The sequence below is a fragment of the Sciurus carolinensis genome, chromosome 8, assembly GCF_902686445.1.
Source record: "Sciurus carolinensis chromosome 8, mSciCar1.2, whole genome shotgun sequence".
Classification (NCBI taxonomy): Eukaryota; Metazoa; Chordata; class Mammalia; order Rodentia; family Sciuridae; genus Sciurus; species Sciurus carolinensis.
In genome coordinates this window covers 112,997,690-113,014,138 of record NC_062220.1, presented here as the reverse complement: position 1 = coordinate 113,014,138, position 16,449 = coordinate 112,997,690, and the positions used below count along the sequence as shown (strand labels likewise).

The 16,449-nt window shown below is 38.6% G+C and overlaps 1 protein-coding gene across 1 annotated transcript in view; it reads right to left on the bottom strand.

Moving 5' to 3' along the window:
- Positions 1 to 1,569: 1,569 nt before the first annotated feature.
- Positions 1,570 to 16,449, bottom strand: part of Lancl2 (LanC like glutathione S-transferase 2) — a 65,152-nt gene continuing 50,272 nt past the window's right edge. The window contains exons 7-9 of the mRNA XM_047562687.1: positions 9,228 to 9,404; positions 6,913 to 6,985; positions 1,570 to 4,258 (exon numbers count right to left, since the gene is read on the bottom strand). Of these exons, the coding sequence (XP_047418643.1) occupies positions 4,164 to 4,258; positions 6,913 to 6,985; positions 9,228 to 9,404 (345 nt within the window). The 3' untranslated portion in view covers positions 1,570 to 4,163. The remainder of the gene's footprint in view (positions 4,259 to 6,912; positions 6,986 to 9,227; positions 9,405 to 16,449) is intronic.

The window sequence follows — 16,449 nt, the reverse complement described above, 5'->3', positions numbered from 1 at the left end:
GGAGGGCCCTGAGTTTGAGCCCAAGGCTGCTCACTTCTGGCAGGTGTTCATCAAGCCAGACTGTTAGCTACATGAAGACAGGACCCAGAGGGTTTTTCCTTATCATTTCACTGTCAGCACTTAGCACAATGTCTAGAACACTGGAGATGTTTAACATTTAATGTATGATGGAATCAACCCTCCCATCTCCAGATGGGAGAGGAAAAGGGGGGGCAGTGATATTTGTGAAGTAGACTCGTGAACTCACTGGTGCTTTAGTGATCTAATTTTAGGGAGCTGGATCCTTGGTAGAACTGAACCATAAAGGAGCCCACAACTGTATTCTGATTAAGGACAGGCAATGAATAGAATACAGCTTTCCAGGAGCCTACAGGCTAGCTATGCAGTCTGAACCAGCAGCTGTGCACCAGTGAGTAGATAAGGTGATAGGTACCAATCATTGAGTAAAATTGGAATTGACACCTGGCTCTCATCAAGACAATCTGATATGGAAAATTGAGACCTGTAAGTGACATCTTTCATGGTGGACTTGGGGTCTCTTCCTAAATGAGCTTGATACTGATTTTAGATCTCCCTGTCAGGCCCATCTCCCACAGCATCCACTGCTCCTTGTTTTGAAGCCCAGCTTGCCAATATACATTCTTTAACCCACAACCTTACACTTGTACCTTTTTTAGGTCACAAACCACTTTGAAGCTCTGGTGAAAACTAGGAACCCTCTCACAGACAAAAAATACAAAAAATATATAAAATTTTATATATAATTCAGCGGGTTCATAACTTTGTGAAGACCACCTATGTCCCAGTCCCTACTACAACCCAGTCTCTTGCCAAATGTAGAGGCTCATGAAAAGTAGATTCCCTACAAGCTGCAGCAAGGAGCCTGGGGTGAAGTGGGGTCAGTTTTTAAAAATGTTTTTGGAAAATCTGGATTTTAAATTTAATCATTGTTTTCTTTTTTTAAATTAAGCAAATGAAACAATAAATGTGAACCAACCTAAGTTAAAAGTGGTTCCAATCATACCAAATGGTTGTAGGGGAATGGAGATGATGAGAACAGAGAAGAGCCCCTGCATTTGTTGGCCCTGGCTTCCATTTTCTAGTTGTATGCATATGACCAGGTCCCAGAGCTTCTTGAGGTTTCACTGGCTTACCTCTGCATTGGGCATGTGGGGAAAGACTATCGAGTACAGCTCTGAATTGTTATGACTACTGGCAAGAATCTCCTGAACCCTGACTGTTCCATGTACTAGGTATGAGACTTTGGGCAAGTTCAGCATTTTTTCATTTTTTAAGAAGGTGACAATAATCATCTCTCCATGATGTTGAGAAGATAAAAGTTTGTCACATAACTGAAGTTGAACATTTGTGATTGTTATTCTTATTATGGAAAGTTTCAGAAGGTCTTGTTGAAATAAAAAAAGAGTGCATGTATAGAGGCCATCAAATAGAATATCATGAGTAACAACCACATCTTCACATAAAAAAATCAAATCCTCAGAATAGTTACCAGTGCACCTAACCTGTGTTACAAGATAGAATGGAAACAAATGACAATTCCACAAGTCATCACCACAAAACTGTCTTTTACTAACAAAGCCAAAGAACCCCAAACACTTTTTGCGGACTTTAGCTTTTTCCTTCAGATTTTGAAATGGTATTGTGCATGTTCATATTTTTAAATTTAGACACATTGTGGAGAACACAGTTGTGGACACAAACTAATCCAAGAAATGAATGTGAGATGTTCAGAAGTCTGATTTCAAACACTTATAATTATTAAACTTAGGTCTGTGAATCCTGTCCTGTGAAGTGTGTCATTTCTCCTCCACTTCTCATGATGGACAGCTGGAGCTTTCATCACACAGTAGCCCATGTAACAGACTTGAGAAGTGGTGATGGAGAATCAAAGAACTGTACATCTGTTAATATCTAGTGGACAAGTAGGAAGGTGTCAACCCAGCTGGCTTAGAAAAATCTTTGAATAATATCTCCATTTATTCTATGGCTATTTTATCCTTCCCTTAGTGTGTTAGTTAGAAACTCTAGTAAGTATTTTTCAAACATGCACATAAGTGAACACATCTAGCATCTGATAATTAAGAGTCGCCCTTGCTGCTCCTGGACTGGAGAATCCTGTCCAGAATTAGAGCTTCTTCTAGCTGACTCCTCCTTGCAGAAAGATGTACTAGAGAGCCCCAAGGGAATTCCTGGCAGCCCCAATGGCTTCCCTTGAGAAGTAAGACAAGCAGGGCCTCATTGGTAAGCTGGGTTGTGTATTCTTCTTCCATGGAGTGGGTGGGGAGGATGGGAACCTTGTTTTTTGGATGAGATTGGGTATTGTGTGAGGTCTTCTGCAAAACAGCTCCCCTCAGCCTGCTCATGATGGCTTACCCTGCCTTCAGGTAATGACTTCCTGGAGAGGCCCATTAGCAGGCCTGGGAAGTCAGTTTAAGGATAATCATGAATATTTATGCCCATGGAAGTCATCACCCTAACAGGAACAAAAATAACACTGACTTAGAAGCCACAGTGTCTGCAATGAAGAGACTCAGAAGGCATCGTTTAGAAACTGAAGGTCGCATGTTTAAGGTACCAGACTCTCAAATAAGACTCAGCAATGCCCTAAAAACTGCATGAACATGAAGGAGACTTATCTTCTAAATTGATATTATTCTTTATCCTTTGCAAAAGGTGTGGAAACTTGAACTGATATCCAGACAGTTCCCTGTAGATAAGGACTAGACCATTTCAGAGTCCTATCTTGTCTTTTGTGACACATGCACTGCTTTGCCTAATAAGAAATACTTAGAAAATCATAGGCCAGTTGTACCCTGATGACAAAAGCCCTTCTAAAAACCAAAATCTACACAATAGAATTGCTGAGGACATGCTAATCCATATTAACGCCCTATTTTGAAAAATAAAAAGTCATCTGGATAATACCATAATTTTCCTGTTTAGAACATTATGTTGTTCCCCATATATATAAAAGCAGACTAGTACTTTTAAATACCCAAAAGCATACAAAAAGGTATACATTCATCCCAAATTTTTACTTTTGATTTTTGAAATAAGTTTGGTTGCAGAGACATTGGTTCAACTGAGTATCTTCCTGTTTATCACCCATCTGGAATTGTATCCACTATTGTCATAACCAATAAGTGATCATGTTGATAAAATTGAAGTGGGGTCTATTTGTTTTTATTTTTGTGTGGGTTCTTTTCAGTGCTGAGGATTGAATCCAGGGCCGTGTGTGTGTGCTAGGCTCTACCACTGAGCAACATCCCATGCCCAAGGTGGGGTCTGTTTTAATAATATACACCTGGGTACATGTTCTAGAATTGCCAACACTCAGTCATTAATTCTTACGATGTGGTCATTAAGGTTACTCTTGGTATCATGATACACATTCCCCAGGGCACTAGCTGCTTAAATTGTAAGGAGTCTTTTGAATTTTATGCAAAGTTCCTGAAATCTCTGCCTTGGGAGAATGGGCAGCTCTAATGTGCTTCCTGGAGCTTCTTAAAAACACTAAAGTGAGCACAAAATATAAATAAGAAACAGCATTCAACTGCATACTCCCCAAATGTTCCAGCAAATGCCCTCTTGCCTGCTGTTTCTTTTCAGGTTTTGGAGTGATCTTGTCCTCATATTCTTCTGAAAGGTACCCAGGGAAAATGCTGACAGTCAGTGGGATATCACCCTAGATTATCTTTCTGATACATAAGAAAGCTATCACTTGACCACTCCCCCTGTCAACAGAGATGACACTCCACTTTATATATTATATACAGAAAGGTGTGGCTACCATCATACACTCATGCATGCTCAGCTCTGAGTTCATGTGAAGAGAAGGACTTTCAATTTAGAACTTACACCTATAGACAACAAACACAAAGAAACATGCAAACACCACAGGGAACCTGAAGGTAAAGACTTCATATTTTACACGATGAGGGGACACTGTTACAAAATGTTGATGGGATGGTTTCTGTTACTCATGCTCTAACTTGAGGGTCTTTGCAACAAAAGGGTGCTTGTGAAGGTGTTTGCTTTTTTGTTTTTCCTTCTCTTTTAGGAGTCACGGTGGTTCTGTGTCAGGCACTAAGCAATCTGGTGGCTTTTGGTCCAACGTGTATTTTAGTTGTCTTTGCACCTTTTTAATTTCTCTGTGAAGAGCCAAGTTCAAATGCTGGAAACCGTGATGTCTCTGGTACCAGGATGTCGGAGAGAAAGTGAATAGCGCCAGCCATGCCTGTAAAGCAAAATGTGGACCTTTTAGGAATAGGCATGAGGGTGGTATTTGCAACAAAGTGACCTTTAATTGTTTCTTTTACTGGTCGCTCTAAGGATATGAGAAAAAGTGCTGGGGACTTCAAAGATGATTTCATTAAAAAACAAGGATATTCTTATATTAATACTCAGCAGGTAATGACAAGTTTTCTTTACTCTTATTTTTTAAAAACTGACTCATGACCTTTCATCTTATCATCTTAAAGATGATACTACAGAATCACTACCAAAGAGCTACGGATGCTAAGCTGGAGGTGTAGCTCAGTGCAGAGTACTTGCCCAGAATGCATGAGGCCCTGGGTGTCAGTCCTATTACCATGGGAAAAAAAAAAGAAAAAAGTTACAGATATATATTTCAATACATAAAACTTCCCCCTCTCAGAGCTTTTATATTACAAGTAAACCTCTTTTGAGATTTTAAGACAGTGATCCTCAAACAAGCGTTATTTGCTTTGGTCAAGATCCCCATTTCAAATCACTGCAGTGATTAAACCTCAGGTTTCACACTTCACTGACAGGAGCTTCTAAAGGCTGCAAGTAGGGGAAAGTACCCTGACCACTCAAGCCTCCAGGCTTCTGTCACCTACTCCAATCAGAACGATACCTTTCTTACAGGATTTCTGTATGCTTAAGTTTTCTTTTGCCATAAAAATCACATACAACCAAACACAGACCTTAAGTGTACTGCTCAGAGTTTTGACAAATGCACACACTTATGTAAAACAAACCCCTATCAAGATCTGGAATATTATATAATCCAAGCAGTTTCCTGTGCCCCTGTAGTCCATCCCTACTGCATCCCACAGAAGCAACCACCACAGATGAATTTTGCCCATTTCAGAACTTCACATGAATCACAATACAGTCTTCTGTGTCTGGGTTCTCCACTCAGCCAATGTTTTTGGAATTCATTCATGTGTATGTCAGTAGTTGGTTTCTTTCTATTACTGAGTAGTGCATTATAGATTGTTTTCCTATTAAAGAACATTTCAATTGTTTCCAGCCTTTCCTATAAATTCTTGAAGAAAGGGTTCCAGAAGTTTATTTTAAAAATTAAAAAACTAGTAACCTATTACAATGTATTCGAAATAAACAGGAACACCTGATACCTTTGGGAGGGCCTTAAAGAAGGCCATGCTGAAATGGCCTATTTTCTGGTTTTAAAGAGTGGGGTGCCAGACTCACTGGATGGAGCACATTAGCAGGAGAATACTCCCACAGGAGGGGGTGCAAGGCGTCAGCAGCTCCTCTGCCTGGCCTGCCACATAGACATTCAATATAACTATCCCTTGGGCCATCTGACCAAGAGTTTTGTTAACACCTACCACTAGTTCTGTCTGGCAGGCACTGGAGAGACATAGGGCAGAGTTAACTTCCCAGACACCAGGCTGTTGTACACTGAAAAATTTTGATTCACTGGGGCTTTAAAGTTGCTATTATAAAATTGAACTTATAAACCTGAATGACCTCCATTTAGAGTTTAGCTTCTAACTCTATTATATCTGATGCAAATATACTACATTTTTATGACATAAAGAACTAAAAGTTTCATTGAGAAATATTCTTTCTCTATTTTTTGAATATTAAAAAGATCATATTTCTCAAAAGATCTAACTAATATTCTATTTTCTGTTCATATTTCTATTATGTGATTAAAAATATCACCAAGGTCAGAATAAAATAATATATATCTCTAGAGATGATTTGGACATCAAATAAAATAATAATACTACCAATAGCTTCAACACATAAAAATTTGACATCACAGATGAAATGGGCCAATTTCTCAAATGCTAGAAACTCCTACAACTCATGCAACATGAAACAGAGAAAGGGAACAGCCATATAACTATTAAATAAACTGAAACTGTTTTTAAAAAACTCAGAAAAATAAATTTCCAGATGCAGAAATTTTTACTAGAGAAGTCTATCAAACATTAAAATTTGATTTACACTAATTTTTCCACCAACAAATACACAGCCTGTCCCAGAAAACAGAAGACGAGAGGACAGTTCTCAGGATAGTTCATTAGGTCAGGATTACCCTCCTACCAAAATGAGATAAAGACAGTACAAAATAGGAAAACTAGAAATCAACACCCTTCATGAATACAGATGTAAAAAATCTTTATACGAGACTAATTTTTGGAACGCTTTTTTCTAATAAAAACTTGTCAGGAAGGTTGGGAACAGCTCAAATGTTCTTCAGTAGGAATCATTTTATTAGTTCTGAAGTCCGCTTTGGGATAAGTATATATTAATGTATAATTACATTATATATATTATATATATTACATTACAAATGTAATGCAGAGAAGTAAACTTACTGTCTCTCCTACTGCTGAGTAGCAAGCCCTCCATACTCTGTCCACGTATACTTCACAGATCTAAAAACACTTCGATATTTACAGGTACACAAAGTAGTCAATATAAAGACACTCAACATCATTTAAGCCATAAATTAATCTAATTATTTTAGTTTTGAAATTACTACTCATGTAAGATCAAATATACTGCTGTTAATCCCCAGAGACAGGAAGATCAATTTCACTCATTCATATGCTTAAATCTATAGGTTTTTTTGGTTTGTTTGTTTTTGTTTTTTCACTTTCCTACCTTCAAACAGGGAATAGGGTCTGTCAGGAATGCGGCACCCATGTGCTCCGTAATCTAGACACCACTCTGCAAACTAAAAGGAAAGCATTTCTTTTTAAGAACAGAATTTTCATTTGGTGAAAAGCAATAAATGAGATACTACAATGAATTCACAAGAATTGACAGTGTTTCAGAGCAAGGGCTTGGGACTGGACTACCTCTTCTCAGAGGGCTAAGACCTGGCAAGTTATGTTATGTACCTCTCCTCGTCTGTTTTCTCATCTGCAAGGTGGTATCTACCTCATCCATTGTCTGTCCTTTCTAGGCATCTGCCTCCTGCCCACCCATTGATCATTTTTGAAGTAACTCCAAACTCTTGCTCTGAATTTAAAAAACCAGGCTCTAAAGCTGCCTTCAGAATCAGCTGCTGGCTCCCCCTGGCGATTTTCTCTGGTAGCAGCTTCAGCCGTGGTCAGGGCCATTCTCAGTCAAACCCTTGTTAAACATAATCTACACTCTGCTTTTCTTACTCAGCTTCCTCTTACTCCATTCCTTATGCACCACTGTTTGACCAGCTCCATTGTGAAAATGCCTCATCCCTTAGCTCTGTCAGTGCTTTCCTTTGAGTTCCTTGATCCTTTGTTCTCAGATCTCTTCAATGGATTTTTCTATATTATAATAAACTTCCTTTTTTTTCTTAAGGTAACAATAGCATATTTAGTACATGTTTAATAAAACTGATTCTGCTTTCTATCTTTCAAATATGCTTCCTCTTTTCCCTGTCTGATCACCATCTACCTTGTTTTCTTAGACTAAAGGAAAACACTCAGGTATTTCCATCCTCTCCACACTAAAGAAAAAAAAAAAAAGATAGCACTAAATTCAGTTCTACATCCTAAACTCTCCATTCTATCAAAGACAATGCCTTGTTATAACTCAGTATTTTTTGCATTAATGATTAATGCAATCTCTGCCTCATCCTTCCCAATGGAACTAAAGCCCTCTTTCTGAAAGAAGAGTCACAACATGGATTCCCATCTTTCAAATCAGTATTCAATGCCAGCTGATTATTAAAATCACCTGCAAAGGCTTTAAACTATTGGTGACAGGCTCTCTCACTTAATTGGTCTAGAGTAGGCCCACTGATTGTCAGGTATAACTGAGGTTGAAAACTGCTAACAGAGGACTTATTTTCTTTGGCTTCTGCCTGCCAGTCTGACTTTATCTCTTACTAAACACCCCTCCTGTGGCATCCCACAACACTGAAGTGCCAAGAGTTTCCAGAATACACAGAGCTATTTTGTGCCTTGGCAGTTTTACACAAGCTATTCTCCCTATCAGGAATGTACTCCACCCCCCGAGACCACCCTACTCCTGGTCCACCTGAGAGACTTCATCATTGAAGAACCAGCTGTTAACCCTATTAAAGTCTTGAAATTCCCCATATTTACTTAAACATCTACAATTATAATTATCAAGGCTGATGCAGCCTGCAGAACCTGGCTGCTTTATGCCTCTGCCTCTCCTGTTCTGGTCTCCCCAGCCCATGCTCCAGCTACCATGAACTTCACACAGTTCCTCTGTGTGTTTCACACCTCCAGGTCTCTGAAGAAGCAGTTTCTTCTCCTTTTAACCTTTCCTCATTCCCCTTCGCTTAACTTCTAGCTGTCCTGGAGGGACTATTGGCCTGGATAGTACTTTCTGACCTCCCACACCCAAGTTGGGCCCTAACCTCTTACTGTTCTTCCACAGTATCCATGTGTTTACACAGAGGCACCAACAAGAGGTACATTCTATTTGAATTAATAAAATGCCCATAATTGTAACAGATGTTCACTGATCAAAAGGTATAAAGAATATGTCAACCGTAAGGACTTCATCTATCAAGAGTCATAATAAACATTTTCATCCAACCTCTTTTCTATGAGCATATTACTACAGTGTATAAAATGCATATAATAATAAAAATACTAGCAAACATTTACTTGAAAAGGAAACCTGAAGAAATGTGATCAAAGTCATAAAGCTAATACACAGTACAGATGGTAATTCTAACCAGCCAGTGTAACTCCAAAACTTGTGTTCTATAGAGGTTATTTACGTTTGTTATTTCTGTCTTATAGATGAGTACACTGTAGCACACAGAGGCCAGGGAAAAGACTTTGCCAGAAGAAATCAAGGGGTTTTCCCTTATGATCAAACAAGGAGGCAGATTTGGAAGGTAGAAAGCAAATTAAGTTCCATTAAACATGTGGAAGGTGGGAAAAACAGGTTAAGAAAAGAAAGAGGAGTGTTTGAGGACTTTGTACAAGTCCTGGGTGTTCATACGTCCTCACCTTGCAAGCTCGGTAGAGATATTTTTTATCCTTTGTGAGATGATAAAGAGACAGAAAAGAATAGCCATTCCCAGAGGTCCCGTGGCAGATCCCATATCCCTTCCGGAGCAAACCTCGCTGCCAAATCACATCACTACACTCCATGGCCTCTTTCAGGTATTTCTCCTCTTTAAAAACCTGGGCAATGGAAAACCAAAACAGTGTTATTAACAAGATGTTCTCAATGAAGAGTTAGCAAAATCCTTTCCCTTCCTGGTTAGAAAATTACATGATGGTAGGAAAACCGAAATGGCATTAGGGGTAAAAAACAAACAAACAAAAAAACCCAAAAAAAACCCAACCAAACAAAAAACCACTAGCACCAGCAGTGCATCATTTCTTACAATCCCAATCAGCCTATTCTTCATGGCTTCCTGTTTTGTAGTTCTGCATAAATAATTCTAAAATTTAGCTTAAAAATTAGTTATTAAATTATCACATCTCTTTGATATGAGGTTTTATAACAAATAAACAGTTCCATAGTTCTTGGAACATACATTCCCCACCTCTAAAACCTCTACTCTTACACAAGGCAATCAAGGGATGGATGATTCTACAATATCCTGTCACTAGGACAAGAAACCCAACATCTTGGGTCAACACACACATCAGCAATACCCTAAGGACCCTGCACTACCAAGGTCAGTGAGCTCTGTCAAAATGTATTACAAGGAAACCTGCACAAGGCTTTCTGTAGTCCCAGAAGCAGGCATGCCAGACTGCAGAATTTCATAGCACTGTCTCCACTGAGTAGTTTGTATGGAGAGTTACAGAGACAAACAGGCACAGCAAAGGCAAATGACTGACAGAAGAAGCTGTTTGTTTTCATTTCCCAGACTCCCTTATAAATTTTCTTCTCTTTTTTCTTATTTTGCATTTATTGCTTCCTTGGTCCTGTTCTCAGAGTCTGATAATAATCTCAACAGCTTATGAACTCATGCCACTCGAGTACAAACAAGCTTGGATAATGAAAGACATGAAGGCCATTAGACATGATCTACTTAAGGTGGCACATAGGATTCATCTACTAGTGACTGATGAGTAGTGACCTCCTGGGCACTAGGCTGAGAAGAGTCCTGAGGTTGTACGGGGGAAAGGCACATCTAATCATGAAGGAGATTAAATGTTCCCAAATTAGGCTGCCAGAGTCAAAAGTAAGACCCTATTTCTTTATCATGACAGCAGCTGAAAGGCAAGCTCTGGGGTCAGACTGTCTCTGAATCCCACTTCTGTCATCTTTCAACTTGGACAAGTCACTTAATCATTATATCTTAGTTTTCTATAAAAGGATAGCCTTTCTTTCATTTTATTTGTTCATTTTAGTTATACATGACAGTAGAATCTATTTTGATATATTTATACAAGCATGGAATATATCTTATTCTAATTAGGATCCCAGTCTTGTGATTGTACATGATGTGGAGATTCACTGTGGTACACATATGTACACAGGAAAGTTATGTCAGATTCATTCCATTGTTTTTCCTAGTCCTATCCACATCCCACCTCCCTTCCCTTCATTCCCCTTTAATCCAGTGAATGTCTATTCTCTGACTCCCTTATTTTTTATGCTTTTGGTACTGGGGATTGAACTCAGGGCACTCAATCACTGAACCATATCCCCAGCCCTATTTGGTATTTTTTATTTAGAGACAGGGTCTCACTGAGTTTCTTAGTACCTTGCCATTGCTGAGGCTGGATTTGAATTCACAATCCCCCTGCTTTAGCCTCCTGAGTCGCTGGGATTACAGACCTATGCTGGCTCTGCCTCCCTTATTGTGGGTTAGTATCCACATATTGGAGAACATTTGACCTTTGTGTTTTTGGAATTGGCTTTTTTCACTTAGCATGATAGTCTCCAGATCCATCCATTGACCAGCAAATGTCATAAAGTCATTCATTTTTATGGCTGAGTAATATTCCATTGTGTATATATACCACAATTTCTTTATCCATTCATCAGTTGATGGGCACCTAGGTTGGTTCCATAGCTTAGCTACTGTGAATGATGCTGCTCTAAACATTCATGTGGCTGTGTCACTGTAGTATGTTGATTTTAACTCCTTTGGATATGTTATGAGGAGTAAGATAACTGGGTCAAATGGTGGTTCTATTCCTAGTTTTTTTTTTTTTTTTTTTTTTTTTTTTTTTTTTGAGGAATCTCCATACTACTTTCCAGAGTGGTTGCACTAATTTACAGTCCCACCAACATTCTTCACTTCAGTGGCTTGCTGTGAGAATTAAAATGAGATAATGTTTAAGAAGTTCTTAGAACAGAAACTGGCTCATAATATGTGCTAACTACTTCCATAATATGTGCTAACTACTTCCATTATTTTTTCTATTATCCTGCCAGCATGACTACTTCACACTTTTAGTTGCATCTTAAGTCTCTCAGAGTTAATTGTAAAGGGAACACTTCAAACTATTTTAAAGAAATACTAGGTCAAAGCTAATAACTGGAAAGATACGTAGAGGCTTGAAATCATATATGTGAAAAAAAAAAAAACCTAAACCTGATTTGCTTCTCTTTAGTGATTGCTAGGGGCATGTGAAGGTTGAAGGAGAAATCAATTAGGTGTCCTTCCCTGTCCTGCTATATTGGTAAGACTGAGGATGCTATGGAAGGCCCATAATACTACCTACACTTTAGTTTCCTTGCCCCCATCATATACACTGAAGTTCTCTATGTGAAAAGTGACTTTTAATAATGAGACATTTGAAAAATTAAGTATTAGAGAAAAAAAGCTTCCAGATTTAATCACAGATTCACAATCTTTACACTGTAGCAATAGTAATTAGCTAGAAAATCCAATGACTTAGCCATATTTCTTCTCCTGATGGTAGATTTCTCTGAGAAGTGTCAGGACAAGAAGGTGTAATGAGACAGCAATGAAGAGGAAATCATAAGGGATCTGGAGTCAGGAGACTTAAGTTAGAGTCCTTCTTCTATAACTACTAATGGTGTGATCTTGGGTAAGTCATGTGACTTCTGTGGCCTTGTTTGCTTATGTTACAAAATGGATTAACTCTGAGATAACTCTAATGTTGCAAACAGAGATAAGAGTTTCAGACAGTAATTAAAAATATCTTTAAGGATGCAAAGGAAATGAAGGTGAAATAAAGACAAGTCTAAGACAAATGAAAATCAATTTGTTGTCACCAAACCTGGACTACAAGAAATGCTAAGGCAAGTTCTACAGGCTAAAGGAAATAGAAATCTGAACCTTTGGGAAAGAATGCAATACAATAAAAATATATTTAATAAATATCAAAGCTACCTTAAGAAATTAAGGTATTTAAAAGAAATTTTAAATAATCAGAAATATTTAAATAAAAACATAATTTTTTTTCAATTTAAAATTTATAATTTTAAATTATACTAGGGTTGATAACATTTGTAGACGTAGTATATATGACACAGTGTAAAGAAGGGGAGTAAACAGGACTATAAGCTTACCAGTTATTACATCTTATGTGAAGTGATACATTAACTCTACACAGAGTGTGAAAAGTTAAGGACATACATGCAATCCCTACAGCAACCGCTAAAAATAAAAACGTACAAATAGATACAGTTAAAGAGTCAACAGAGAAATTAAAATGGAATTCTAAAAATATTCAACAAATGTATCCTATCTCCCTAAAAAAAAAAGAAAAAAATGACAGAGCTAAATCTAACCATATTAGTAATTACATTAAATATATATGAACTGAACTTCCAATAAAAAGCTGAGATTATTAGACTGAATATAAGTCCATGGGTTGAAAGCAAAAATATATATCTTGTAAAGAGTAGTTATAAAATTCTGGAGTAATTGTATTAATATTAGGCAAAGCAGACTCAAGACAATATTATCAGAGATAAAAGGGACATTTCATATTGATAAAAAAGCGAATTCACTAGCAAGACATAAGTATCATAAATATGTATATGTCTAATAAGAGAGTCTCAAAATACATGAAGAAAAAACTGACAAATTTAAAGAAAAGAAATAAAGCCACTGTAACAGTTGAGAATTTGAAGCACCCCACCTCCTCATACTCCTTATAACAGAGAGAAAAAAATAGAGCAAACATATCTACAAAGTCACAGAACAGGGGTCATCAAACTATAAGCCCATATGGTCTAAAACTGTAAATGGAATTTACTGGAAACACAGTCATGATCATTCATCTACATATCTATGCCTGCTCTTGCACTCTAATAACAGAATTGAGTAGTTATACTAGAGACAGTATGGACAAGACTAAAATAGTTATTATCCAGGTCTTTACGCATGCAAATTCCTGACACAAAATAACTAAACGAAACTTTCAACTATCTAACCTAATTTAATTAACATTTGTAGAAGACTATGCCCAGTAACTAAAGAACATACATTCTGATCAAAGTGCCTGATACATTCATCAAGACAAACTACTGAATCATAAAACGAGTGTAAATAAAATTTAAAGATTTAAATCCATACAAAATATATTCTCTGACAACCATGGAATAAAATAATAATACAAATAAAATATCTAGACAATTCTCCACTCTCTGAAAAATGTACTTCTAAAATATCCATGGATCAGAAGAGAAATCATGAGGGTAATTATGAAAATATATGAAAATATTTCAAACTAAATGAAAAAGGAAAAAAAAAAAACAAAATATTCAGAGATGAAGCTAAAGCAGTGCTTGGATGGAAATATGTTTTAGATGCTGTATTTGGGGGAAAATAGGAAAGTTATAAAAATCAATGACCTAAGGTTCAACTTTTTAAAAAATTTAAAAAGAAAAAATTAATGTCAGGAGCAAAGTTTTAAAGGAAAGAGAAGAAAAGCATCAATGAAGTAAAAAAGAGAACTCAAAATTAACGGAGTTAAAAGTTGTTTTTTTGAAAGACTAACAAAACTGACAGGCCTTTATTTGATGAGGGGGAGGGAAGGAAAGGGAAAGATAAAGAGAGAACAAATTACTGATACCAAGAATATAAGACAGCCAGGTATGGTGGTACACACCTGTAATCCCAGTGGCTTGGGAAGCTGCGAGTTCAAAGCCAGCCTCAGCCAAAGCCAGGTGCTAAGTGAGACCCAGTCTCTAAATAAAATACAAAATAGGACTGGGGATGTGGCTCAGTAATTCAGTGCCCCTGACTTCAATCACTGGTATTCCCCCACCAAAAAAAAAAAAAAAAAAAAGAATGAAAGAGAAGGTATCACTACAAACTCTATAGATAGTGAAAAATAATAAGGGGATCCAAGATGGCGGCCTAGAGGGAGACTGCACCCCGGTCGCTCCAGAACCCAGGAGTTAAGAAGGGGAGGCATTGAGAGACTCGGACTGAAGTGGAGCCACGGGTGAGTCTGCCCACTGGGTAAAGCTCGGCCCGGGTGGCAGGCCCAGATAGAGGTGGCTTAGCGGAGCCGGGCAGGGCAGCTAGAGTCATCCACAGGCAGCCCTGCGCACTCCGGCGGTGGGCCCCGCCCACACAGCCAGCTTCTCCAGGTTCTCGGAACGGAACTGGCCCGCTAGTGAGAGCCTTTCTGACCAGACCAGGCTCCGAGTCCCGGAGCCCTTGCTGCGCAGTGTATTCCGGCAAAGAACCAGCGGAGAGCCTCGATCTGCAAGCAGCCTCAGGGATCAGGGCAGGGCAGCCGGAGACCTCTTCAGGCGGCTCTGCCCACTCCGGCTGCGGGCTCTCTTCACGGGGCGATCCAAGATGGCGGCCTAGAGGGAGACTGCACCCCGGGTCGCTCCAGAACCCAGGAGCTAAGAGGGGGAGGCATTGAGAGACTCGGACTGAAATAGAGCCACGGGTGAGTCTGCCCACTGGGTAAAGCTCAGCCCGGGTGGCAGGCCCAGATAGAGGTGGCTTATTGGAGCCGGGCAGGGCAGCTAGAGTCTTCCCAAGGTAGCCTTCCACACTCCGGCAGTGGGCTCTTCCCACACGGCCAGCTGCACGGTGCAGGCCCACAGTGAGAGCATTTCCGCACAGAGCCAGTTCCAAACCCTGGAACCAGTAGGGGGCTAGGGGCAGTTTTCTTTGGATGAGCTGCTTTATCAGATTCCTCCAAGACATCAGGCTACTGAAGGCTGGGAGGTGATACACTGGAAATCTACTGGGACACTATAAGCCAATAGTGGAAAACTGCAATATCTCAGGGTCCCACTGACAACTAACCAATATGAGAAAACAAGGGAAGAAAATGTCCCAAACAAACCTAGATACTACATCAATAAAACCCAATGACAGCACAGCAGAAGAAATGTCAGAAAGGGAGTTCAGAATGTACGTAATTAAAACGATCAGGGAAGCTAATGAGGAGATGAAAGAGCAAATGAAGGCACTGAAGGAGGAGATGAAAGAGCAAATGCAGGCATTAAATGATCGCACCAATCAACAGTTAAAAGACCAAATACGGGAAGCAAGAGATCATTTCAATAAAGAGTTAGAGATACTGAAAAAAAAACCAAACTGAAATCCTTGAAATGAAGGAAACAATAAACCAAGTTAAAAACTCCATAGAAAGCATAACCAATAGGATAGAACACCTGGAAGACAGAACCTCAGACATTGAAGACAAATTATTTAATCTTGAAAGCAAAGTTGGCCAAACAGAAAAGATGGTAAGAAATCATGAACAGAATCTACAAGAATTATGGGATATCATGAAAAAGCCAAATTTAAGAATTATTGGGATTGAGGAAGGCTTAGAGAAACAAACCAAAGGAATGAACAATCTATTCAATGAAATAATAACAGAAAATTTCCCAAATCTGAAGAATGAAATGGAAAACCAAGTACAAGAGGCTTATAGAACTCCAAACATACAAATTACAACAGACCCACACCAAGGCACATTATTATGAAAATACCTAACATACAAAATAAAGACAGAATTTTAAAGGCCGCGAGAGAAAAGAACCAATTACATTCAGGGGGAAACCAATAAGAATATCAGCAGATTTTTCAATCCAGACCCTAAAAGCTAGAAGGGCCTGGAACAACATATACCAAGCCCTGAAAGAAAACGGATGCCAACCAAGAATCTTATACCCAGCAAAACTTACCTTCAAATTTGACGATGAAATAAGATCCTTCCATGATAAACAAAAGCTAAAGGAATTTACAAAAAGAAAGCCAGCATTACAGAACATTCTCAGCAAAATATTCCATGAGGAAGAGATGAAAAA